The sequence below is a fragment of the Raphanus sativus genome, unplaced genomic scaffold, assembly GCF_000801105.2.
Source record: "Raphanus sativus cultivar WK10039 unplaced genomic scaffold, ASM80110v3 Scaffold0688, whole genome shotgun sequence".
In the NCBI taxonomy this organism is placed as follows: Eukaryota; Viridiplantae; Streptophyta; class Magnoliopsida; order Brassicales; family Brassicaceae; genus Raphanus; species Raphanus sativus.
Window position 1 is genome coordinate 4,725 of NW_026616005.1, and position 27,817 is coordinate 32,541.

The following is a 27,817-nucleotide window of genomic DNA, read 5'->3' on the forward strand; positions in this document are numbered from 1 at the left end:
GTTATCAAAACACTAAACCCAAACCCTAAACTTTAAATCCTAAACTCTTGATTAAACTCTAAACCCTTGGATAAATCCTAAACCTTAAATTAAAAACATTAAACACTAAATCTTAAAAATATTATATCCTTAATCTTAAAAAGATTTTAGGGATTAAATTAAGAGTTTAGTATTTTTAGGATTTAGTGTTTAGTGTTTTTGATTTATATTTTAGGATTATCCAATGGTTTAGGATTTTTACCCAAATATTTAGGATTTAGAGTTTAAGGATAAGGGTTTAGTATTTTGATTACAGTGTTAAAATATTAAAAGTTTTTTTTTGCATAGATTAGGGTTTAGGGTTAGAGTTTAGGATTATCCAAGTGTACTTAGGGTATATCCAAAGTTTTATGGTTTAAGATTTAGTGTTTTTTACGTTGTTAAAATAATTTTTACAAATGGTTACTTTTATTATTATTTTTATTTATTTTTAATTTTTTTTAAACTTTAAAAACATAATATAAATTGACAATATTTTTTTTTTTTAAGATATCGATTATGATATAAACTGATTCCTATTGGTTTTATTAACCTATGATCTTATTGTTAATATTAGGTCAATCTCTCTTGATCTATCTTGTGTGTGCTTGATTTTTCGTGACTTGTGTTTGTGTTTTCTCTTTTGTTGAGTTTTTTAACTGAAAAATTAAAATCTTTTCACTGAAGCTAGGATATTAGCTATTTATTAACCATTTCTACGACAAATAATTATTTTTTTGCCAAAATGTCTTGTATATATATGTTTTATAATCTAAATGAAAACAATTACTGGACTACTTAAATATGTGATGTGTGATGAAAAACAGTTCTTAATATAAAAATGGAGAAGTATACTCATGACACAAAGGATTGTTATTTAGCTTATTTTGGTTTTATTGATTATAAAAGAGAAAAAAATCAAAAAAATCATAGAATGAAAAAATCTCATATTTAAAGTTCCACTAATAAGTTTCAATTGAGGATGATAAAACTTTGGTTTAGTTAGTTTTGAGTTTGTATTTGGTTTGATCATTGTTTTTATTTTGAAGATACATTTTATTATATAGAGTATAACTTACTATACTAATAAGTGAATATAGGCTTACTGGATCGTTGATATTTTTATTACGCTAAACTAGTTTGTGGTTTGGGTTTCCCATGCAGTTCAAAGAAAAGGTGTGGGTTTCCATATTTATGTGTGTGTCTGAGTGATTGTCTGTTTAAATTGTGTTGTTTCCCTCTTTCTCCATTGACTTGACAAAATGCAGTTGTAGATAAACTTTTTTTTTTAAACACAGTTGTAGATAAACTATTTTTATTCATTAGTAATTGATCATCTTATTATTTAGTACACTGCAGGCAGAAGAAGCTCCTTATCTATAGAGCAACTAGGAAGTGTGAGAGACATAGAGATGATCCGAAGAGGAAAAAGTGTTTCATGCATCAGCAAGTCTCTTCTTCTGACTCTGAGAGGAGAGGCTTGAGCGGAGGAAATCTTGTTTCGCAGGGTTCTTGACAGTCCCACTAATGAATCTCTGGTACCATTTGCCAGATTCTTTGAGGTTTCTGTCGTTGAGATCAGCCCAATTAACATAACTAAGTCCAAATCTGACGGTAAAGCCTTTACAGAATTCATAATTATCACCAAGGGCCCATGCAAAGTATCCTCTCACGTTAATACCCTTCTCGCTGTAAACAATAACAATCATATATATATATATATACTATTTAAACAAGAAGAAGAAAAAGAAAATAAATATTGGAAGAAAAACATGTAGAGTAGCATCCACTTACTTGATGACCTTACGAAGAAAACATAGATGACTACAGAGATAATCAATTCGCCTGTAATCCGCAATAGCCTGCTCACGGTTTTCTGAATCGGGCGTACTAAATCCTAATTAAACCGCAATAACATGAAAAATATTACACAATATTTGAAAGTTAGTTTCTTGGACTAACACCAAAATACACTAATTATGATGTGTAGTATATATGAAAAGAGATGAGTAGAAATATGTGAAACACACCGTTCTCGGTGACATAGATTAAAGGGTTGCCGTATTTGGTTTTGAAGTAGTCCATTACGTAATAAATTCCTTTTGGGTAGTAATAGCTGTTGCCGTTGTCTTTGTCTTCAACGAACTGACAAAATGGAAGGAAACATATTTATCAAGAAAAGATAATTAGGGTGTTGTATTAAAAAATTGAATAATGAAAGAGAAATCATAAGGGTGGGTGCATTCATATATACCAGTGGACCAATAAATTCACCACGTGAATTTTTATCTGTAAACACAAAGATAAAATAATTGATGATCACTAACAAGGTATGTTATAACAAAAAGGAGATAGAACATATATATATATATATATGGAAATATTGTAACTAAGTGGTAATGTTGTAGTACATGAGAGCTTTACGCCAGCGTCATCCTGGGCAGTGTGTTTCGGTGAAGGATAGGTGTTAGGTTTCGGCTGAGCGTACTGAGTGACGTAATAGTTGAGACCAAGAAAATCATATGAACGGGCAACGAGTGCGGCTTCTTCCTCGGTAAAGTTGGGAAGCCGACTACCCACAATCTGCCTCATGATATCTGGGTATCTACCCTTTGTTAGAGGCTCCATGTACCTGATCCATGTATATTTTTGTTTCGTTATAAATACATAATGATACATTTTTGGTAATATATAAAATTATATATACCATCCATGGAAGAATTGGTTCATCCTCTCAGCTGCTTCTATGGAGGCCGGATCAGACTCATCAAATGGAAGAAACCATCTTGTTATCATCACAGGTCCAATCTTCCCTCTTTGGAACTGTTGGTCAAGTGATATATAAATATATATGACTATAAATTAGAATCAGATATGTTAGGTTCACTCCACCCTAATTTTCACATATGGAGACAGACTCACCTTATATTTGGTCCTGTAAAGATCGACGACCGTAGCATGAGCAAGAAGCTGGTTATGTGCAACGATGTAGGGTTCTGTTGAAGAATTTCCGCCGTAACATCTGTGCTTGGTATCAACCATAGGAGAACATCGACCGGGTGCATCTGTTCCGATCGCATAGCCTCTTGTAGGCACTGTGTATAGCTGGTTGATCGTGATCCAATGCTTTACCTTTCCACCAAATTCTCGGAAACACAGATCCGCATAATCTTTGAAATCTTGGCTGTGCATATTAGTATAGAATCATTTTCAGTAATACATGAAATTAAGACTAAATCTTCTTCTTCCATCACTAATAATTTTCACTCTCTTCAAATATAATTAAGAAGCATGGCACATACATGATCTGGCGGTCCAAGAAACCTTCATACTCATCTTGGAGTGTTTGAGGAAGGTCCCAGTGAAAGAGGGTAACGAAAGGCGTTATATTCTTTTCGAGGAGTGCATCTATGAGGCTGTGGTAGTAATCAAGGCCTCCTTGGTTCACTCCCCTACTCACTTTTCCTTCTGCTCATGTATATATACATCGTACAGTAATTAGTACTCTTCCAAATAAATCAAATGATGCCATTTGAAATACAAGAATATATATACATTGATCGATACTATATACATACTTGGAATGATTCTTGACCATGCAAAGGAGAATCGGTAGCCAGTAGCATTGATTTCGCCCATCACGTCTACATCTTTCTGCAGTTTACATATTAGTTTTAATCTCATGTCAGTCCACACGTATATTTTATACATATATAGTTCAGTCATGAGTATCAATATATTAACCTGCCATCTCGTATATGATTCACAACTAGTGTCTCCATTCTTCAAATCTGACCCAGCTTTCTCTGAAATTAGTTACAAATACATTAATATGTGTATATGTAACCAACATTCCTCTCAGATATAAATATAGATGTCACCGTGCAAACGACATACCTGGGTATCGGTGACTGAAGCCATCCCAAATGTTAACACCGCGACCTCTCCCTCCTTCGATCTGAAATAAAAAGAAACAATCATGCAACGAAGTTGGATATTAGCATTTTTGAATACTATTTTCTATATATTCAAAAATATGGTATGGCAACATTTTTTGCATGCCTGGTACGCTGAAGATGCAACACCGAAGATGAAGTCTTTTGGGAAGTTTTTACTGCTTAAACGAGCAGTGTTATTACATGTGAATGGTTCATTCTCTTCGCAAGTAATTTCTTCGTAAGCTTTGCAACTCGCAGCAGCTAATAGAAAAACTAAAGCGAGTCCATGAAGAAGCTTCATGGTTAAATCTGTTGATGTATGTGTTGTGTTGTATGGAATCTTGTGCCCATCTAGGGTTTATATAGGCCTTCATAAAGAAGAGTGACGTATGTATTTTCTTGTCCTGATATTTTGGGAGAGGTTTAGGTGGGATGAGTCCCGTGGGTTCGCTTACTTTAGCTAATGTCACCGATATGTTTTATATTTATTGTTTTGTTTCCACTTTCTAGCTCTTTAATTAATCTTTTCATTATCTAGTGTAAGTATTTTGTTTCTGTTTCTGAAACTTTTATATTTTGTTTTTTTTGTTACATAGCACATATTTGTAGTTCTTAACCGGAAAAACACGACTTGGAAAACGAACTGTCACATCTTCAAATTGATCCGTCGACAGTGATGCGATGCAGCATGTATATATCGAAGGTTTGCGCAAAACTAGAATGACACACTTCATCAAGATTTGTTGTAGTAGATAATGTTCAAATCTTCGTGATACCGCCATTAAGTTATTAAAATGTTTATCGAAATATTATCAAGTGTTTAGTCTAGACTAACACTATCCAAAGCCACACTTATCACAAGCCTCACCGCTCACAATCACATCATATCTTATTGGTTTTGACCTCTCTATATGTGCTTTATCCCATGAGACCGGTGTCTCCGAAAGACAAAAGAAAACGAAAACAAACCACCTTTTTTTTTTGGTATCGTTTTTAAATGATTGGGAGTGTTTGAACGGATACGGAAACGTCACTTCCAGGTAGATAAGAATGATACTTAAGTAATAACCTATAGTTTTCTTCCATATATAGTTTTACTCTAATACTCTAAGTTAGACTTCAAACTTTTTAATTTAAATAATAACCATATTACATATATATAATTTCTATTGATAACACTATCTAATTACGTATATAATAACCATATTAATTTTTGTAATATTTTTGATTGTTATGTTTCCACTATTTAGTCTTTCATTATCTATTGCAATTTTTTTGTTTGATCTCTATAATATTTTTTGAGAAGTCAATTTTCTATGTGTCACGCTCACATTAATTTTCAAGATGGTTGATTACACGAATACCATTAATGAATTAAAATTATTACAGTTAAATATTTTTATTGATTTTTTATTTAGTTTCCTTTTAAAATTTTCCAAGTAACATATATAATAAAAAGGAAAAATTTTAAAATTTTAAAATCGAATTTAAAAACGAAAATATATGCCTATATAATATGATTTCATTAAAAAGAAAAGTTCACAAAATAGGAATATTTCATTTAAAAATAAAATAAAATATACTTTTGAAGTAATAAAATACTTTATGTATATATATATTTTCTTTGATGAAAAATATATATTTGTATATAATATGATTTCATAAAATAAAATTTCACATAGATAATCTTGATAATATAAAAATAAATCTTTTTATTTTAAAACATAATTTTAAACAATACAATTTGATAGTAATATATATATTTCCTTAAATGATTACATAAAATAATTAAGTAACATAAACAAATATATGTTTAATTGACTAAAAATAATTTATAATTAGTATTATCGAAATATTTTAATTATTTCATATATTTATTTTATAATATCTTTAAACTACAGCAAAAAAATATCTATAAATTATATTTTACTTACATAATATAATTTCTCAAATACACTCACAGTTTTTTACTGTTTATTTATAAGAGATATTAGAAAATGAAAAGTAGATTATAACAGTAAACATCTTTTGATCAAATAATTACAAAATATTTTAAATTAAAATAACAAGATATATTTTAACAATGTAGATATATTATATTTTATCATTATTAAAATTGTAAGTTTTCTTAATATTAATTTTCTTTTAAATTTTATGTTTTTATGTTTGTGGAACTTAACATAACCATAATAAAAATATGAAAGAAAATCTGAATTCCGAATTTTAAGATTATTTAAAATAAATTTCAGCTTACCATTCAATAAATCTAAGGCATAAAATTATTTAAAATTTATAAAATATTTTAATTACTGTAGATATTGATATGTGTTCATGAGCTTCCAAAAATATATCAGTTATTTATGTATGTAACTTCCTATTGATCATTGATAAATATATGAAAATACATGCACATTAAACGATAAATAAAAATAATCTGATATGACTTAACTATCGTAAAAATAATTATATTTCAGTTTTAGTTTGAAACAATATATGCAACTTAAATATACTCACAACATGAGTAACTCGACTAATCCAACTTATATCTAATAGCATAGATTAAACTACAATAAGAGTATATAATTTTATTGTAATAATTAATTTTACAAATATAAATTATAGGATGATTCAAAATATAGTAACAAATAAAAATAAAATATTAACCAACTGTTATAATTTATTTCTTTTGTAAAATTTATATATGTAGGCATGAAACTTCATAATATCATCGTTATATTAATTTATTTAATTTGTAATCCAACACTTTAGTTTATTTTTTATTTCATTCTAAGCATAATATATCTTAATTTATAAATAATCATCCTAAAATATATTTACATATATAAGATAACTAACCAACTTAAATGAAAATAAGAAAATTAAAAAAAAAATTAAATATATTTAGAATAAAAAAATATTAATTGAATTCAAAGAAATAATTGCAAACCAATATTTCTAAATAATAACTAAATCGACTGTAAAAACAAAAAAAAACTGACAACCTATAACATATCTAAATTGTATATCTAATTAAAGTTATATAATATTATTAATATAAATTATGCATACAATTATAAATTAATATAAAATTAAAAACAAATAGCAATTAATTATTATAATATATTTATTTTATAATATTTATACCAGTGCATAGCACATATTTGTGTTCCTTAACCGGAACATGAACACATCTTCAAATTGATCCGTAAGCAGTCATGCAGTGATGCAATGCAGCATGTAAGATTTGTGCAAAACTAGAACGACACGCAACGTCAAGATTCGTTATTGAAAATGTATATCGAAATATTATCAAGCGTTGAATCTAGAGTAACACTGGCTCAAAGCTACACTTAATAAACGCCTTACCGCTCACTAGATCACATCATATCTTATTGGGTTTGATAGCTCTATATCTGCTTTATCACACGAAACTGGTGCTTACGAAAGAATAAAAAACTAAAACCAACCACGTCTTTTGCTTTTTGGGTATCGTTTTTAAATGATTGGAAGGGTTGGGACGGATATGGATCCACAACTTCCGTGTAAATTGTCTAGAAAGAAATAAAATTTTAAGTTTTATTTTTTTTTGTAAAATTAACCTGAGACGATTTACATGAAAGTCGTCTAGGTATAAAAAATATTGATTTTTTAATTTCTTACTAGACAATTTTTATGTAAACCGTCCACGAAAAGTCAAATTTTTAACATAAGCCGGTCAAATGCAAAGCTTACTTATTTACCCTAAACGACTTACATATGGAAGTTGTTTCTGATTTTCTCGACATTTTTTTAACAAAAGTATACCAATATTTACAAATGACGACTTTCAGAGAAATCTTCAGTAGAAACGATTTCTCTGGAAGTAGTCCTTTGTAAAATTTAATTGCAAAAATAACATAAATTGAAGACTTCTCCGGAAATCTACCAGAAGACTGTCTTCTGCCTCGATGTTTAATAAACTTGTATTTTTTCTAAAATTATAAAGATTTTCCAACATTTTTCTTGTTATTTCATGTATATTAGTCAATATTGGGAATGAATTTTGTGATCGGGATCATTTTCATTTGATAGTCATTATTTACGCTTGCAGAAGGCATCACAAGAGTGATTGTATGTGTGTGGTATGTATTTTGAAGCGACGTAAAAGAGAACGTCACAGTTCTCAAGGAAATTCTGGAGCAGTAGAGGTTAGTAATGTGTTTTGTTTATCCAAAAGGTAACACACAAACCGGGTGCTTGGCTTCAATTGGCTGTAACTAAATATCTTTCTTTCTTTCTTGAAGGAATCTTCACCTGTGAGAAGTCCGTCTATGGATAATTCATCTATAAATATGCATGAGGAGCAGGACATGGATGTTGATGTTGACAACAAAACTGGACAAGCAGGAAAAACATAAATCGTGGAACTAGATTGTCCTGTGGCAAAAAGACAAAGAGTTGGTGAAAATGTGGAGGAAGTGGAAACCCTTGAGGTGGAGAGTGAAACTAAAACCAAACCTACTGTCGAGGATAAGACTCAATCGATTGATAGATCGACAGAAGAGACTGGTGACGAGCCCCTGACCAGTGCTGCAGAGAAATTGGTTGTTTTAGCTTCTGTTGAAGGTCCAAAATCAACTCAGGATGATGAGGAAGACAAGGCAAAACGACTCCGAGAGCAGAAGGTACTCTCCGAGCTTTGATTATGATGTTTTGACTAAGCAGCAAGCACTACTCAGATTAATTGTGTTATTTCAGGAGTTAGTGCGTAAACAATGGAGAGCTAAGATGCATGAGAAGTTTCAACTCAGAAACCCTCAGCTGTTAAATCTCTGCAAGACTATCTTTCCTAACAGCAAAAACCATAGTTCTGTCTGGAACGGACCTCACTCACTGTTTAAACCACTACAAGAAAAAACGAAACTTCTGACGGCCGAATCGGAAGGAAAACGGTCAGAAATGGGTTGTTCTGACGGATTTCCGACAGACAGTACTGTCAGATCCATTTCGTCAGAAATAAAAAATCGGTCAGAAAACCGTTGGAAGTTTCTGACGAATTCTAACCGACAATAACGGTCGGAAATTTTTGACGATTTACTTCGTCAGATAAGTCGTCAGAATTAACCTTCTTTCTTGTAGTGAACGTCCAGAAGGCTCAAATCGTACTAGTTCCTTCCACAAAGCAGTTGAGGCCTTGAGAAATAGTAATTAAGGATTCACATGTAACATAACGTTTGCGTGTTTAGATAAGTTTGATTGATACTTCAAATGTTAAACACCATAAGATTGTTATCACTGAAAGCAGAAACATCAATCTGTTCATGAATTTTTGGACACTGGATTCGCTTTTACATAATGATTTACTGCCATGAATCGATAAGAATGAAATAAAACTTCACTTTAGTTTCTATAGATAACATAATTACTGTTTATGTGCCACCAACTTGAGTTTGAAATCAATTATTTACGTAGCACATGTATATACATTAACTTGTATTTAATATTGCAGTAGGTGACTCTTCCATTATCTTGCACAGGTATAGTTATTTATCTAAATATATTATAATAATTAACTAAATTTTGATTCAAACTTTTAAAAATATAGATTCAGTTTTTTCATTTATTGATCCTAAACTGATTTACAAACTATCATTATTCCTGTTTTGAATCATAATAATTCATTTTTTATGTTTTTATCATTTGATTTTTTATCTTCAAATTAAATATGGTATTTTCAAAATATATTTAAAGATGATATGTGTGATGAAATAGTATATATATTCTATATTGAATAAAATGTGCTCCATTATTGAAATCTAGTAATTATATGAATTGTCATTTTTAAACTGAATTCTTGTCATATATTTGTATCATAGTTCTAACCAACAATCTACACTACCTTTTATCCCCATTCGAAATAGAATGTACTAATATCTGTAAAAGCGTGGATATTTATTTTTCTGAACCATTTTGATAATACTTGCATGAATTTATATTTTTATTAGAAAACAAATAATATATAAGTTGTTCAATAATAATATTTGAGTTTAAGAAATGTTTTTATATCTGACCCAGATCCGTATTTGAACTGGTATGTAATTAAAAATACGATAAAAACCCGTTAGAAACCCCAAAAACTAGCTATAAAACCCACGATCTGATACCATTGATATTGTAAAAACAAAAAAAATCTGATAATATCTAATTATTTGATTAAATTACTCATATACTTTTACTATTATATAAACTTTTGATTCCTTAGATTTGATGAAATTTTAATTATTTCATCCAAATAAAAAATGATAGTATAAAAACTTATTGATATGACAATATTAGTTTATTTTCGTTATTAATAACCTATTATATGTTTGTATTTTAAAATTTTATTTTAAATTTATTATGATTTTAGAAATATTCTTAAACACTCAGAATTACAGTACCAGTATTATGTACAAAATGACATACCAAATAATATGTTTTTTAAAAACAATTTGTGTATGTATTCATTTTTTATCGTTAAATAATATAATACACGGGAAATGATACTCAAATATGTATATGATATATGGTGTAGAATATAGGGTTTTGGTTTGTATTGAAAAATATGCATAATATTCAAATGATCTATTTTGAATATTGATACATAGAGTTAAGAAAATAATATTTTGATGTCATTATATTTGTTAGTTTATATAAGGTTCACAATATATGTAATCAACTTTTAAACTATAATTTATATTAAATTTAAGATTAGCATACTTATAAATATATCTAGTCTCAATACTTTTTTGGTCCATTTATGTGTGTATATATATATATATCCAAAACCAAAATACTTAAATGGTATTAATGAATTTTAGTAAACCCTTGTAATTAATGGAATTTTGGAAAAATTGTGACTTTCATTAAAGGTATAAATCAGAAATGATCATATTCTAATAGTATAGATTAATGTTTTACTTTCAATTTAAATAAATTTATGACATGTATAATTTAATTTGAAGAGAAATTGTTTTAAATATCCTAAGTTACTATCACTTTTCAAAAATATACTCAATCAAAAATACCATAAATAAACTGTTCGTATTTTTTAAAATGTAATAGTTCAAACACGAATTAAAATACACTGTTCTATTTAAGAATAAGAACACTTAAATTTATGTACTTCAGGCCTTCGATTTATTAGGATGGGCCATAAATAATATAGTTTCAGTTGATGTAACATTTACGTTACGAATATATACTGGAAGTTTTTTAGGTTAACATGTTCTTTCTACAAAGTGCGTCATGAAAAATATTCCCTACGTTTCAAAAAGATATATATTTTAGAGATAAAAATTTGTTTCAAAAAAATACATTTTTAAAAGTTTTCAATAAACTTTTTATCAACTAATTTTGAAAAATTGTAAAGTTCAAATTGTATTTATAAAAAGTGTATTGAAAACTTTTAAAAATGTATTGAAAACTTATTGGTTTAAAAATAAAGCAAATATAAAATTACAAAAACTATGTATTTATAACTAAGTTTTAATATGTTTTATTAAAAATTGTAAAATTTTAGAACATATATTATTTTGAAACAGAGGGAATAATGTACTGTGGATGTTAAGCTACGAGTTACGGACAACAATCATCTTGACGGAACAACATGCAGTTGTACAAACTTCTATGTATTACTATTATCAAAATAGACAAACACAACTACACAAGTGTTATTTGTTTCTCGCTTGTTAGAACACAACAACTACATATTGCAAAAACAATGATAAGAGCAATGGTAGGTTTTGTTATTTGTTGTGAGTTTAACGTGGTCTATTATGTTTGAGAAGCGTTTCAAAGTTTGTATAAATGCTATACGGACCATTTCACAAGTGTTTGGACCCACAGATTCACAACTCGATCATACAAAAGCATGAAACAAGTCAACGAACACGACCACTTTTTACCTAGTCACACATTCATAAATGGTCTATCGACTATATCTTTGAGAGGATTGGTTTAGGAACAGAAGGCATGTTTTTTCATGAGCTGTGGTTTGTAATGTGAATATATTTCTGCTTAGTGAGAGAAAGAATAATTGGAATTGTTATTACAATGGATATCTAAGATATCTTGATTATCTGAGTGACTCTTTATCGAATAACATGTGTCAAAAGGAAGATAATACTGTATCTTAAATAAGCATTCTACATCCATGCGAAACTACATGTCATATAACTCTATATTCTGTCTTATGGCCACATTTCTTTGTTTGCAAAATGCTGGTTGCAAATTATTCATTCGCGGCGTTAAGGAAACAACAATCATTATATGATTTGACAGCAAAAACAAAAGTCTTTTTCCAAATAATAAACTTCCAAAGACAATATGGTAGACGATACAATATTGCCAGACAATGATATATAATAGCATAACTGATTTAAAGGCAAAAACCTTTAATCATTACAATGTGAAATTTCAGAAATACAAACGCAAACATTTCAGTCCAAACACTTATTATCGATGCTATGATCAGAAAGATCGGCGGCAGGTGCGGCGGTGGTGGTGGTTGTGACAGGCATCTGACTGGTGATTGGTAATTGGTGGTAGCAGTAGCTGTTGTCGTCCATTGAAGCAACGCTGGCTTGAACATCACTCATCTGCTGAGGTTGTCCCATCAACAACGATTGGTGTTGATTTGGATACTGATTTGAACTCTGTCCCTGATCAAGACTCAAACATGTATACATGTCCTGGCTCGAACCGTTGAACCTAGGCTGGGTCTGATCATAAAAGTTACCAAGAGATTGGTATTGAAATGGTTCTTGAAGATTCATATTCTGATGATGAACATGATCATTAGAACCACCATGAGCCTGCTCATTCACACTCATATCCATACCATCATATTGACGCATATGATGATAAACTTCAGTAGGGTTACTTACCAAACCCTCGGTTCCGACAGCAAAAGGGTCCACATCACCAACAACAGGACCAGATGCATCTGTGACAACGACATTAAGAGCACCAATCGCCTCAAGGAACTTGGTCCTGTGAGTTAGCTTATTGACATTATCATCAATTAAAAGATTCAGTGCTTCAATAAAACCTGGATCAGAATAGTGATGCGGCGACATCGCTTTCCCCTTGAGAAGATCGAACATAACCTCTTGAACCTCAATCTCTCGATTCTCTTCATCTATCCTCATCAGTTTCTCTCTTCCTTTCTGGATCCTCTCCCACAGATACCTCTCTTGGTCATACATCTTCTTGTACCGTTGCTCCGGCAGAACATTCAGAAACTTCAAGCACACTTCTCTAGCGCCTTCCTTTGACGGGGAAAACTCCGGCTCCGTATTGTCGCAGCTGTTGATAACCGCACAAGCTTTGACACCACAGAGAGTAGCCAGCTCGTTGACTTTCTTGATAATACCTTTCTTCCTCTTCTTGAAACTTTGGTTCCTTGCAATGTTATCAGTTATGGGTTCTAGTTTTAACTTTCCCCTTGGCATTGTTGTATGTAAGTGAATGATAGAGATATGTTGGCACTTGATATTTCTCTTGTTTATATAGCCTAATGAGAGGCTGGTATTAGGTATGCAAGTCTTATCACTCTCTTTGGGTAATTAATGCTAAATTGCGGTAATGTATAATTTGATAGTTACAAAAAGAGTAAGTATATATATAATATCAAGTCTGTATATACATTATTAGTGAGCTGGCAATAGTGAAATTTCTTTTTTTTTTTTTTGAAAAAGACTTGATATTATATATATACATACTCTTTTTGTGACTATCTATTATATATTACCGCAATATAGCATTAATTACCCAAAGAAAGTGATAATACTTGAATATGTAATACCAGCCTCTCATTACACTATGTGAAATTTCTTATTACCACTTATCGTTATGTTTTTAAGTTTTTTATAACTAGTTTGTCTTAGTATATTAATCTTATTTTTATAAAACTAAATTTTAACACTTGTTCATAATTTTGAAGTTATGTAATATTTGTGTGTTTTCTGTAAAATAGAGCTAGAAATTGTCAATATAAATGGAGAATTGAAGATGAAAAATTCGATTTTGCTTAATATCATATTAAAATAATATTTGAATGGATTTTAGAATTGTCAGATAATCATTGGATATAACAGATAACAAGCATGTAATTTTAGATATAGTTTGCATCCCTAGATTTGTTTCCTCTTGTTGAAGTAATTTAAGAACCAAGAAAACGGTAAATGTCTATGCAAATTTAGAAGAAAATATTGCCAGCTAGTGCTGCGTAGGTAGCATGAGAATTACAGATCATATCCAAAGGGAAATTCATAAATTTCTAATAATACTACAAAATATGCGTGAGACTTATTATCCGAGATTCGAACTAGATTTGAGATCAGATTCAGATCCGTTCAAAAAATCCAGATATCTAGGAGACCGAACATAAATCGAGATAGTAAAATGTATGATTCGTCTAAACCGGGTCCGGATCCAAATATTTTTGGTTTTTTAATTTGGATATCCGGATCCGTAATTTTTATTGATAGTTATTTTAAAATAATAATATCTATATATAAAAACTAATTATATATATATATATATATATATTGTAACTAATATTATATAAAAATAATCAAAAACATTATATACATTTTTATTTTTAGTTTATTGTTAGTATTTTACAAAATATAAATAATAATTGTATTTAATTTAAGGATCTAAATCCGGATCCGATTATCCGTCAGATACTATAATTTTTAAAAATATATCCAACAGTCGAATATCTGACAACCAAGTACGGATAATGATAGTAAAATCATGGCTATGTCGGATAAAGATTTGATCCACATACTTTAAAATTCTCTGGATACCCGATCCATCCTAGACCTACTATAAAACATGCTTATTTTCTGAATTAAAGAAAAAAAAATTATAAATTTGAGACTCATTAAATTAATATAGTTTGCTTAATTCAAGATAAATAAAATCTTTATAAAAGAAACCAGAAATGGTTAACCAGATCTTTTTGTGACAAAAAAAAAAGGTTAACCAGGTCTTTATTTTTGGTTAATCCGCAGAAAGTCTTAAAGAATTTGGGAAAGAAGTCGATCAAACTTACATGTTCTTTCAGAAACTACTGATACTTCAATGAGAAATTCAGTTCTTGATATTATTTTTTTCCATCATTCAAGAGTAGAATACAATGTTAAAATACATAAACCAGCATACATCCATTATATATATACATTGTTAGATTATATGTACATACTTGGAATGATTCTTGACCACGCAAAGGAGAATCTGTAGCCAGTAGCATTGAGTTCGCCCATCACGTCTACATCTTTCTGCAGTTGACATATTTTGATCGCATCTTAATCCACACGTTGCATAGTTCAGTCATGAGTGATATGTATTTACTGAGGAATTAACCTGCCATCTCGTATATGACTGACAAGTAGTGTCTCCATTCTTCAAATCTGACCCAGCTTTCTCTGATATTAGTTACAAAAAGTACATTAATATGTATACATATAACCAACATTCCTCTCATATATATAGATGTCACCGTGCTAACGAGAAATATACCTGGATATTGGTGACTGAAGCCATCCCAAAGATTAACACCGCGACCTCTCCCTCCTTCGATCTGAAATGAAAAGAAACAAAAATGCAAAGTTGGATATTATTGTTTTTGAATTCTATGTATTTATACGTCAAACATTTGTTACATGCCTGGCAAGCAGAAGATGCAACACCAAAGATGAAATCTTTTTTTTTTGATCTCTTCAAGCTCATAATTTAAACTGTCCATGAAGCTCTTGACACAAACGGTAAAAAAAGAAGATAGCAAACCTAGAGGTAAGCATCAGAGCCTCTGAAAATCGTCGGGACAGGGAAGCAAAGAACCTCCAAGGACTGAAGACAGGCCCAAGGACGCATCACCTCCGCACAAGACAGCTGATAAGGGGCAGCACATCAACTTGGTCTTCACCTGCAAAAAGAGAAGGATACGATCTTCCTACTAACAAAACGGTGTCACAGGAACTGGGATGACCAAACCCTAGTAAGTCTCCTCGTCGACAGAGTTAGAGCCGAATAACTCCACCGGAAATCTCAAGTCAACGCTTACCCCGAGAGAGAGAACCTGGCTCAGTCTCTAATGCGCCATCAGAGCACAAATATTGGAAGGTCCTTGCATGTGTCTTTGGAAGGGGGGGCACAAATTAGCAAACCTAAGAAGGACAATGGGAGAGAAGTCTCTGAATAGGTTCCTGCGTTTTGTGGGCCCCACGACACATGGTGGCCTACAATTGATTCACTTTTAATTTTTTTTTTCTTTCTTAAAAACAGAAAATTAAAAAAAAAAAGTTTTAAAGGATTTTTTGGTGTCTTATCAATAATGATGCCCTCAGATAACCACCGTTGGAGATACGAAGGCACCCTAGAAGGCGCAACCAAAGTAAGATCGAAACTAGCTCCAAGAGAAATACAGCGAGGCCAACAAAACAAAGATCAAGCAGAGACCGGAAAAGAGGACACCACAGCCATAGACGACAGGCCTTTACCTCCGAACCATATCTGCACGTGCTAACCCACAGGGTAGACGGCAACCACGCTGACTACCATCCTACCTGTGCACACGCCGACTTGCTGAGCAAACGTCGATCTTGGGAAGCAAAAGACAAACAAGGAAGGCGGAGAAGAGACGCCTCCGACACCGGCTGTCACGCGCCGAGCCGGAGCAAACCAGAATTCTATAAACTAGAACGAGTGGGCGAGAGAGAAAGTTAGGGAGATAAGGGAGAGAGAAAAGTCTCCGTCCAAAGATGAAATCTTTTCCAAAGCTTTTTACTGCTTAAACTAGCAGTGTTATTACTACATGGGAATGGTTCGTTCTCTTCGCAAGTAATTTCTTCATCAGCTTTACAACTCGCAGCAGCTAATAGAAAAACTAAAGCGAGCCCAAGAAGCTTCATGGTTAATCTGTTGATGTATATGTGTTGTGTTGTACGGAACCTTATGCCAATCTAGGGTTTATATAGCGCTTCCAAAAGAAAGTGACGTATGCATTTTTTTTGTCTTAGTGTTCGGTTCCCTTAGTGTTCTGATATTTTGGGAGAGGTTCAGCTGAGACGAATCCCGTGTGGTCATTTACTTTAGCTCAGTGTTCACCGATTGATTATGTTTTTTCTTTCGTTTTGTTTCCACTGTTTAGCATGCCTTGCTCTTCAATCGACCATTTCACTTGGAAAAAAATACAAGATGTTGCATTCTCTATCTGAATTGTGAATGGTTTATTTGCTACTTTTTCTAGAGTTAGTTTTGGAAAATAACCTATGAAGTTGAACGGAAGCACGTCTTTGGACAAATAAATCTAGTGTCAGTTTCTTTTTTTTTTTTTTTTATTATTTATTTTAGTGTCAGTTTCTTGTTATATCATTTCTACTGTTATCAAGTGTCATTTTTTTTGCTACATTCCACATATTTAGTTCTTTATCCGGAATACACGACTTGGAACACGGATTGTGTCACATCTTCAAATTGATCCGTCGACGGTGAAGAATTCAGCATGTATATATCGAAGGTTAATTTGCGCAAAACTAGAATGACACGAATTATGATGATTTTCTTTTTGAACAAATGGTTCTATTGAAATGCATGATCAAATAAACAAAGATATGACTTAAGATAATCTGTTCATATTTTGTAAGAATAAAATATTTAAATGTAGCCTTGGATATATTAGGGTGGGCCATAAATAATATTTTCAGTTTACGTAACATTCATGTTACGAATTTATATTGGATTTTCTTAGGTTTTTTTTGTCGCTTGGATTTTCTTTGGTTAACATGCTATTTCTGCAAACTGCCATGAAAAAATGCAAATAGATGTTAAACTACGAGTTAGGGACAACATTCAACTGGACGGAACAACAAACGGTCGTCAACTTTAAAACATGCACAAACTTCTATGTATAATCTCAATAGACAAACACAAAGTGTTATTTGTTTCTTGCTTGTTAAAAACAACAACTACATATTGCAATAGCATTAGCAATGATAGGTTTTGTTATTTTTGTTCTGCATGTGGTGAGTTTAATGTGGTATATTATGTTAGAGAAGCGTTTCAAAGTTGGTATAAATTCTAGGGACCATTTCAATAATGTTTGGATCCACAGATTCTCAGGCTCGATTATACAAAAGCATGAACAAGTCAATGAACATGACCACTTTAACATCTAGTCCCACAAATTCATAAAATGGTCTATCGACCCATTAAGGGTTCTACCCAACGAAACCAAATTTCAATTCTAACGAGATTCACAAGCTTCAAATCATTACAAAAAAACACAAAGAATTTGAACCTTCAAGATGATTTCATGGATGGATTTGGAGAAGCCCGACAAAGACAGAGATAGAGAGAGACTGTTACACCCAATGGAGAGATTGAAGAATCGACAGAGAAGATGGAGATGGAGAGATCGAGTTTGGAGGAGGAAAAAGAAAAAAAAAGGATTTCGCGAAGGAGAGAGAGAGAGAGAGAGACATACAGAATGGAGGTGATATCCAATAAGAGGGACACGTTAGGGGTTTTTAGTATTTCTTAAAGCTCCTTGTTTGACACCGGTTCTCTTGTTTTTAGGCATTTTTGATTTATTTTTTTCTGCTTTTACTTAAGAACCTCTTTGCTACAACCTCCAATGGAAGTAGTCTAAGATTGGTTTAGGAACAGTGAAGACATGTTTAATCATGAGTTGTGGTGTATAATGTGAATATGTTTCTGCTTAGTGAGAGAAACACTAAGTATTTTTTGAGGACTTGTTTTTCAATCGATATGAATCATATGATCATGTATCTTTTTTTTCTCAGTGAGAGAAACATTAACGAATCATTACAGACTTGTTTCTTTCAATTTTGTAAATATGTTTCTGACTAGTGAGAGAAAATTAAGAAATCATTGGAGAATCGTTTCTTAATGGAGGATATCATCATTTATCTTAATAATATCAGTGACTATTTATTGAATGACATGTGTCAATAGGAAGATAGTGTCGTATAATCAATGGTTTGGCTAAACATATTTGTTTGCTAAATGCTCGTTGCATTAGCATTATTCATTCGCGACCTTAGGGAACAATAATCTTTATGTGATTTGATAGCAAAAACAAAAGTCTTTTTCGAAATAATAAACTTTCAAAGACAATATCGTACACGATACAATACTGCCTGATAATGATAATAATATAACTGATTTAAAGGCAAAAACCTTTAAAAATTACAATATGAAATTTCAGAAATGCAAACGCACACATTTAGTTCAAATCCAAACCATGTTGGCTAACACTTATTATCGATGCTATGATCAGAAAGATCGGCGGCAGGTGCGGCGGTGGTGGTGGTTGTGACAGGCATCTGACTGGTGATTGGTAATTGGTGGTAGCAGTAGCTGTTGTCGTCCATTGAAGCAACGCTGGCTTGAACATCACTCATCTGCTGAGGTTGTCCCATCAACAACGATTGGTGTTGATTTGGATACTGATTTGAACTCTGTCCCTGATCAAGACTCAAACATGTATACATGTCCTGGCTCGAACCGTTGAACCTAGGCTGGGTCTGATCATAAAAGTTACCAAGAGATTGGTATTGAAATGGTTCTTGAAGATTCATATTCTGATGATGAACATGATCATTAGAACCACCATGAGCTTGCTCATTCACACTCATATCCATACCATCATATTGACGCATATGATCATAAAATTCAGTAGGGTTACTTACCAAACCCTCGGTTCCGACAGCAAAAGGGTCCACATCACCAACAACAGGACCAGATGCATCTGTGACAGCGACATTAAGAGCACCAATCGGCTCGAGGAACTCGGTCCTGTGAGTTAGCTTATTGACATTATCATCAATTATAAGATTCAGTGCTTCAATAAAACCTGGATCAGAATAGTGATGTGGCGACATCGCTTTCCCCTTGAGAAGATCGAACATAACCTCTTGAACCTCAATCTCTCGATTCTCTTCATCTATCCTCATCAGTTTCTCTCTTTCTTTCTGGATCCTCTCCCACAGATACCTCTCTTGGTCATACATCTTCTTGTACCGTTGCTCCGGCAGAACATCCAAAAACTTCAAGCACACTTCTTTAGCGCCTTCCTTTGACGGGGAAAACTCCGGCTCCGTATTGTCGCAGCTGTTGATAACCGCACAAGCTTTGACACCACAGAGAGTAGCCAGCTCGTTGACTTTCTTGATAATACCTTTCTTCCTCTTCCTGAAACTTTGCTTCCTTGCAAAGTCATCAGTTATGGGTTCTAGTTTTAACTTTCCCCTTGGCATTGTTGTATGTAAGTGAATGATAGAGATATGTTGGCACTTCTCTTGTTTATATAGCGTAATGAGAGGCTGGTACTAGGTACTGTATGCAAGTCTTATCAGTTTCTTTGGGTAATTAATGCTAAATTGCGGTAATATATAATTTGATAGTTACAAAAAGAGTAAGTATATATATAATATCAAGTCTGTATATACATTATTTATGAGCTGGCAGTAGTGCAATTTCTTTTGTTTTTTCTTGAAAAATACTTGATATTATATATATACATACTCTTTTTGTAACTATCAATTATATATTACCGCAACATAGCACTAATTACTCAAAGAAAGTGATAAGATTTGTATACGTAATATCAGACTCTCATTACACTATGTGAAATTTCTTATTACCACCTATCGTTATGTTTTTAAGTTTTCTATAATTAGTTTGTATTAGTATATTAATCTTATTTTTATAAAACTAAATTTTAACACTTGTTCATAATTTTGAAGTTATGTAATATTTGTGTGTTTTTTGTAGAAAAGAGTTAGAAATTGTCAATATAAATGGAGAATTGAAGATGCAAAATTCGAGTTTGTTTAATATCATGATAAAATAGTATTTAAATGGATTTTACAATTGTCAGATAATCATTGGATATAATAGATAACAATCATGTAATTTTAGATATTATTTTGTATCTGATTTGTTTCCTTTTGTTGAAGTAATTAAAGAACCAAGAAAACAGTAAATGTCAATGCAAATTTAGAATAAAATGTTGCCAGCTAGTGCTGCGTAGGTAGCATGATAATTACAGATCATATCCAATGGTAAATTCATCGAACGGTAAATTCATAAAATTCTAACAATAGTACAAAATATGCTTATTATCCGAGATCCGGATTTGATCTGAAATCCAGTCCGGATCCTTTCAAAAAATCCATATATCTCGAAGGGCTGAATCCGAATCTTGGTAGTAAAATGTAGGATGTGTTCCAACAGATCTGAATATCTTAATTTTTTAGTCCGAATATCTAGATCCGTAATTTTAATAATTATTATAAAATAATAATATCTATATAATTTGTAATATTATACATAAAAATAATCAAAAACATTATATACATTTTCGCTTTTAGTTTATTTTCATATATATTAATATACTTTTTATTTATTTTAAAGATCAAAATCTGGATCTGAATATCCGCCGGATTAGATAATTTAAGAATTCCAATAGATATAAGAATAGTAAAATTATGGATCCATCTGATAGAGATAAGCTTGCTTAATCAATGCACTGAGATTAGGGTTGGAAAGAAGAAGAGAACTTTAACCAGCGGGTTAGCCTAGTGGTACTTGAGAGAGCTTCGGTCTTAATACGGTCCTAGGTTCGATTTCTATTGGCCATACGGATATGAATTCATTGTTTTCGGCTCATTTGAATGTCCAAAAGAGGGTCTATCCGTGGGCTGTATCTCCACCCAAAAATTAGGTTTGTATCATCATTAATCCGAGTTTAACCCTTTTCAGTTCAAAAAAAAAAAAAAGAACGAGAGCTTAGAGACGAAAGCTGAATCAGATATTTTCTGATTATATTATTTTTAATTATGTTTTTGATAAAAGGTAATACGACAACGTTTCCTCATTTATTAAAGACTCTTCCACAACACGAGTCTGTCCATGCACCCACAGCACGAGTCTCTACATGCTTCTATCTTCTCCAACGTTTTGAAAACCGACCCAAACACTGAACCGGACTACTTACCGGATCACTGGTTTATCGGGTCGACCGCGGATTAATAAATAAATCAATTTAGTTATATAATAATATATTAGTTATGAAAATAAAAATATAGAAACTAAAGTTAATATTATCTACATTTTTCTAAAACATAAAATAGTAGTTTGGATAGGTATATATTTTATGTTTAAAAAACATTTAAAAAATACTTAACTTTACTTTTTTATATTTTCATTTTCATTTGATATACAAACTATAAAAAATAGCTTAGACTATTTAAGTTAGAAAAATGTAAAACAAAAAAAATTATTTGTTAATCGACAAAGAATAGAGTTATAAAACTTAAAACTTAGAATAGATTTTACTACAGATTTATAATAATAAAATAATCAAAAAACAAAAAAGAAAGAAGAAACAGAAGATACATAGTCAGTAGAGACTAGCAGAAGAAGAAGAACGATGAAAAAAAAACCGAAAGAAACCTAATTTTTAATTGGAAATTTAAAATATAAAAGAGAATCTAAAAAATAATTAAAAGTTTTAGAAAATGTAAAAGTTATCTATTGATTCAACCAATGGTTCAACGGTACCGGATTTCAGATTTTAGTAGGTTTCTGTGGATTTTTGCGGGTTTTTTAAATTTTGGATTTTTCACAAAACGTGAACCGGATTTATTTCGGATCATCGAATTTACCGGTTCAACCGCGTGTCCGGATCCGGTTTCAAAACACTGATCTTCCCTTAGAAAATAAATTGAAGCTAACGTATAACAGAAGCCCATTAATATTAGGCTGATCGGGCTTGAAAAGTTATTAATGGCGCCAAAATAAAAATAGATTTCCCGCCATCCCCATCGACCTAAACCTATAAATTGGATACTGAAAAAACCCCAAATCAGAAGAAACTGAAAAAAATGGCCGGCGACAATTCGACGGAGGCGTCATCGAGTAGGAAGAACTCCCTAGGACTGGAACTGCCCATCTTCCAAGGTAAGGAGGAGCCAGAGCCGACGGATGAATCGGGATTTGATTTGGATGCTGCTGATGATGGTTCACTTCGTTTTTACATCCTCGACGCTTACGAGGAGGCTTTTGGCGCGAGCATGGGCACAGTGTATCTGTTTGGGAAGGTGACTCACTCATTTTTAATTCTCCTTTGACCTTATGGTTAATATATATAGAGCATTATTAATTCGGCTGTTACCCTCTCTTTAGGTTAAAACGGGAGATACGTACAAGAGTTGCTGTGTTGTAGTTAAGAACATGCAGAGATGTGTTTATGCTATTCCAAATGTGAGTTCTGTGACTAACGTGTGTCGCACGCTAATACGAAGCAATATCCTATCTTCTCTATTATATATTGTTTTTTTTTTGACCTTGTCTTCTTAGGAAATGGCATCTGGACTGAAGAACGAGATTTCTCAGCAACTGTTACGACTCGACGTTTCGAATTATAGCATGGCACTTGTCAAGGTTTGGGTATTTTACCTTTTTACTTTTTACTTTTCATGTACTGTTTAGCAGCAAAAACTTTTCTTTTTTTACTCTCTACTCTGCTCTCTCCTTGGATGAATATCAGAGAAGCTATGCATTTGAGAGGCCTGATGTGCCAGCTGGCGAGCAAATATGTTTTGAAGATAAATTATCCATTTAAGGTGCCTTTTAAAGCTTTAAGTCACTCTAAAATTGTCTTTTTTTTGTTGTTAATTCTCTTACATCTCAACACCTGTCTGTCTCTGTTGTTATCATAGGATCCTGCACTTCCAGAAGACCTTAAAGGGGAGTCTTTTTGCGCTGTGCTCGGCTCTCACACCAGGTTTTAGTTTCTTACTGCTGAGTTTCTATTTACCTTTCCCTGTTTTTAATAGTTGATCGGTTAGTTTTGCATTTACTGGTCTTTTCTAAGCTTCTTATTTAACTATGTATGTATGTCAATTTATATGGCAGTGCTTTGGAGCTTTTTATACTTAAAAGGAAGATCATGGACCTTCTTGGCTGAAAATTTCAAACTTCTCTACTAGTTTAGCTTCTCAACGAGTAAAAAGCCTTAAAAATAGTATCTTGCTAGTTATTTCTATTTATGTTTTATCTCCAAATAATGAGGACTTGAACACTTGTGCAGGTGAGCTGGTGCAAGTTTGAGGTTACTGTTGAATCTCCGAAGGCTATCACTGTTTTAGTCCCGGAGGAAAAAGTGGTTCATCCTCCTCCTGCTGTCGTCACAGCTATAAACTTAAAGACTATAGTCAATGAAAAGCACAACATCACCGAGATTGTTTCGGCCTCTGTTCTCTGTTTTCACAACGCCAAGGTTTGTGAAAAATGTTTTTTTTTCTTGCTCAAATGACACTCTCTTAGTAGCTTGATATTTTATGTCCTTTGGTGTTTCAGATTGACGCTCCAATGCCAGGTCCAGAAAGAAAGAGATCTGGTGTTCTGTCTCATTTCACTGTCGTTAGGAATCCTGATGGAACAAGCTACCCAATTGGTTGGAAGAAAGAAGTGGCTAACAGAAATTCAAAGAACGGCTGCAGTGTTTTAAGTTTTGAAAACAGGTATTCATTCCGCAGCTATTGTTGTTGTGTACTGGTCCTATTATTTGCTTCATCCAACATTTTTTTTTGTTTATTTTACTGCAGTGAAAGAGCTTTGCTGAACCGATTGTTTCTGGAGTTGAACAAATTGGACAGTGATGTTCTTGTGGGGCATAATATATCAAGGTTTGATCTGGATGTCCTCTCCAAAGAGCCCAGGCAAAGCAACTAATCTTTTTACCATCTAAATATGACTGTGTCTTTAATTTTTATGTTAGTAGAAGTAACATTAATAAGACATAATGTTTTTATTTAATGCATTATATACATCATTTAGTCCATTTTCTCAGTCTCTCTCTCTCTTTTTGTTGTTGTGATGATGACTTAACTGAATGACTACTGTGCAGACTTGCAAAGTATTGAGTAGCATGTGGTCCAAAATTGGCCGTCTCAAACGCTCGTTCATGCCTAGGCTTAAAGGGAACACTAATTTTGGGCTCATGTCTTGCATTGCTGGGGCTATTATGTATGATGATCTTCAACTCTTACAAGCAGAGTGATAAAGCGTAGTCCCTCACCTAATAAGCTTCTGGTTATTGCAGGTCAGTTATTCGTTAACAGACCTTTCAAAGACACAGCTGAACCGGGACAGGGAAGACTTATCACCTAATGACATTCCGAAAATGTTTCAGTCCTCTAAAACACTTGTGGAACTTGTAAGTTCTTTAATTCGTCTCCTCAGTCTTTTTTTATACATATGAGCTGGTACTTCCTCACTAGGGACGACAGGTTACGATTCCTTTTGGTTTTCTTCGGTTCAGATTGAATGTGGGCAGACAGATGCATGGTTATCCATGGAGCTCATGTTTCATCTAAGTGTTCTTCCTCTCACTCTCCAGCTTACTAACATAAGTGGCAACCTCTGGGGGAAAACTCTTCAAGTACTGGCTCCTGTTCTACCTCTCTCACTCTCTCTATTCCTGAAACGTTATGCGCTCTGATTTTTTTTTCTTTTCCTTACCAGGGATCCAGGGCGCAAAGAACTGAATACTACTTACTACATACATTCCACTCGAGAAAGTACATCCTCCCAGACAAAATCTCGCAACGTATGAAGGATATAAAGTCATCAAAAAGAAGAATCAGCCACAGTGTAGATGAATTGGATGCTGACTTGGATCTGGAAAATGATGGCAGAAAAACAAAGAAGGGTGGTCCAGCCTACGCTGGTGGATTGGTTTTTGGAGCCAAAGAAAGGCTTATACGACAAATATGTGTTGCTTCTTGACTTCAATAGTCTATACCCGTCTATTATACAGGTTAAGTAGCGGGAGCAGACTGTTTAATTTTTTCTATTTCTCAAGCCTTGAAATTACTGTTTCCACTTGATTTGTGTGCATAACGTACGTTGGGTAATTTCAGGAATATAATATATGTTTCACGACTGTACCACGATCAGAAGATGGTGTTCCTCGTTTACCTTCTAGTCAGACACCTGGAGTTCTTCCAAAGGTATATTCACCTTTACACTAGTTGCTTTATTATTATCTGTTTTAGGTAGTGATTGCTTCATTTTGTAGTTCAGTTAAACTAACCTTGACAATATCTTCTAATCTGTAGCTCTCTATATCTCTTGTCTTTGTTTTTAGTTGATGGAACATTTGGTCAGTTTAAGGAAACGTGTCAAACAAAAGATGAAGAAGGAAACAGGTGTCAAGTACTGGGAGCTTGACATTCGGCAGCAGGCATTAAAACTCACAGCCAATAGGTTTTGTGTTTAATGGTATTAGCATTCTGCTTTGCAATAATGTTTTATATTTTAATGTTTCATCATTCTAAACGGAAGCATGTATGGATGTCTGGGGTTCTCTGATTCAAGATTCTATGCTAAGCCTTTAGCAGAACTCATAACACTGCAGGTAAGTTATGTTTTTTCTCTATTCTAGTGACAAATTTTTCTTTTTTTTTTTTTCATGAAATCCGGTTAATTCCCTAACATTGCAGGGAAGGGAGATCCTGCAAAGAACCGTAGATCTTGTGCAGAATCATTTAAACCTGGAGGTATCACCGGACTAAATGCATTTCAGTAATGTAATGTGTCAACATGTTGGGGGAATATTGAACATGTTGCTTTTTACGCAGGTGATTTATGGTGACACAGATTCAATCATGATTCACAGTGGACTAGATGATATTGAAGAGGTCAAAACCATCATAACAAAAGTCATCCAAGAGGTAGGAGGTTGGATAATATAATAGATTTAATCTCCAGCTTTTCACCCTTAAAACGAAGCTATATACTATATGATTAGACCAAATATTCATTTAATGGTTGCAACTTTTAATGTTCGATTTCCTGATGCATGAAAGACAATTAATGGATAACTCAAGTTGGGTCTCACCTTGTCTCTTTTAATATTATAGGTCAATAAGAAGTACAGATGTATGAAAATTGAGTGTGATGGCATATATAAGAGAATGCTAATTCTAAGAAAAAAGAAGTATGCTGGCGTCAAGTTGCAGTTCAAAGACGGGAAGACTTGCGAGGTAAAAATATTTAAATTTACACATCCTTTTTTTTTCAGAAAATTTTTTAGGATACTAAACGCATTGGTCCAATGCAGGAAATTGAAAGAAAGGGTGTGGATATGGTTCGTCCAGATTGGAGCTTACTCTCCAAGGAAATTGGAGATTTATGCTTGGCTAAGATCTTTTATGGAGGGTATATATGTTTGTAAACATTCACTCAAGAATATTACTTTTTACTCTCTCTCTCTCATGCAAACACACAACAAAATCTTGTCATATTTTTCAGGTCGTGTGAGGATGTTGTTGAAGCAATTCATAACGAACTTGTGAAGGAGTTTACTCTTCTTTTTCATCTTTTAACATGTGGCTTTGATCAATGCAACAGATAAAAGAGGAAATGAGAAATGGGCCAGTTGCACTTGAAAAGTATGTCATCACCAAGGCCTTGTCTAAGTCACCTGAAGCTTATCCAGATTCCAAAAGCCAACCACACGTTCAAGTAAGTATTGAGAGAGCTATTATTATTATTATTATTATTATCCACGTTATTTCACATCTTCACTAAACTTTGAGTGTGTGCTTCTCACTCAGGTCGCACTCAGAATGAGGCAACATGGTTTCAAAAAGGTTTCAGTGCTAAGGATACTGTACCTTATATAATCTGCTATGACCAGGTTCCCAAACCAAAAAGACCAGCTTAATATTATTATCCCATATCCAATCGTTTTCCTACTAATTAAAAAAATATATTTTAACCTTCTGTAAGCAGGG

At 32.7% G+C, this 27,817-nt stretch overlaps 3 protein-coding genes, 1 long non-coding RNA gene and 2 pseudogenes across 4 annotated transcripts; 2 read left to right on the forward strand and 4 right to left on the reverse strand.

Moving 5' to 3' along the window:
* Positions 1-1,316: 1,316 nt before the first annotated feature.
* On the reverse strand, positions 1,317-4,294 carry LOC108837407 (myrosinase). Its single transcript, XM_018610458.2, has 12 exons — positions 4,081-4,294; positions 3,916-3,976; positions 3,763-3,824; positions 3,597-3,672; positions 3,321-3,486; positions 2,941-3,202; positions 2,726-2,841; positions 2,430-2,650; positions 2,273-2,307; positions 2,049-2,163; positions 1,813-1,915; positions 1,317-1,707 (listed from the first exon to the last, which is right to left on the reverse strand). The coding sequence occupies exons 1-12, from the start codon at positions 4,255-4,257 to the stop codon at positions 1,455-1,457; spliced, it is 1,647 nt and encodes a 548-aa protein (XP_018465960.1). The 5' UTR covers positions 4,258-4,294; the 3' UTR covers positions 1,317-1,454.
* A 3,478-nt stretch (positions 4,295-7,772) lies between these two features.
* On the forward strand, positions 7,773-9,147 carry LOC108825443 (uncharacterized; annotated as a pseudogene).
* Positions 9,148-12,286: 3,139 nt separating this feature from the next.
* LOC130502797 (agamous-like MADS-box protein AGL36) lies at positions 12,287-13,523 on the reverse strand. The gene is made up of 2 exons (XM_056997531.1): positions 13,027-13,523; positions 12,287-12,921 (listed from the first exon to the last, which is right to left on the reverse strand). The coding sequence occupies exons 1-2, from the start codon at positions 13,427-13,429 to the stop codon at positions 12,416-12,418; spliced, it is 909 nt and encodes a 302-aa protein (XP_056853511.1). The 5' UTR covers positions 13,430-13,523; the 3' UTR covers positions 12,287-12,415.
* A 1,666-nt stretch (positions 13,524-15,189) lies between these two features.
* Positions 15,190-15,570, reverse strand: LOC130502798 (uncharacterized). The gene is made up of 3 exons (XR_008940469.1): positions 15,507-15,570; positions 15,351-15,412; positions 15,190-15,265 (listed from the first exon to the last, which is right to left on the reverse strand). It is a non-coding gene; the product is annotated as an uncharacterized LOC130502798 (long non-coding RNA).
* A 3,688-nt stretch (positions 15,571-19,258) lies between these two features.
* LOC108825439 (agamous-like MADS-box protein AGL36) lies at positions 19,259-20,266 on the reverse strand. Its single transcript, XM_018598728.2, has one exon. The coding sequence runs from the start codon at positions 20,264-20,266 to the stop codon at positions 19,259-19,261; it is 1,008 nt and encodes a 335-aa protein (XP_018454230.1).
* A 2,597-nt stretch (positions 20,267-22,863) lies between these two features.
* LOC130502799 (DNA polymerase alpha catalytic subunit-like) lies at positions 22,864-27,720 on the forward strand (annotated as a pseudogene).
* The last annotated feature ends 97 nt before the right edge of the window (positions 27,721-27,817 follow it).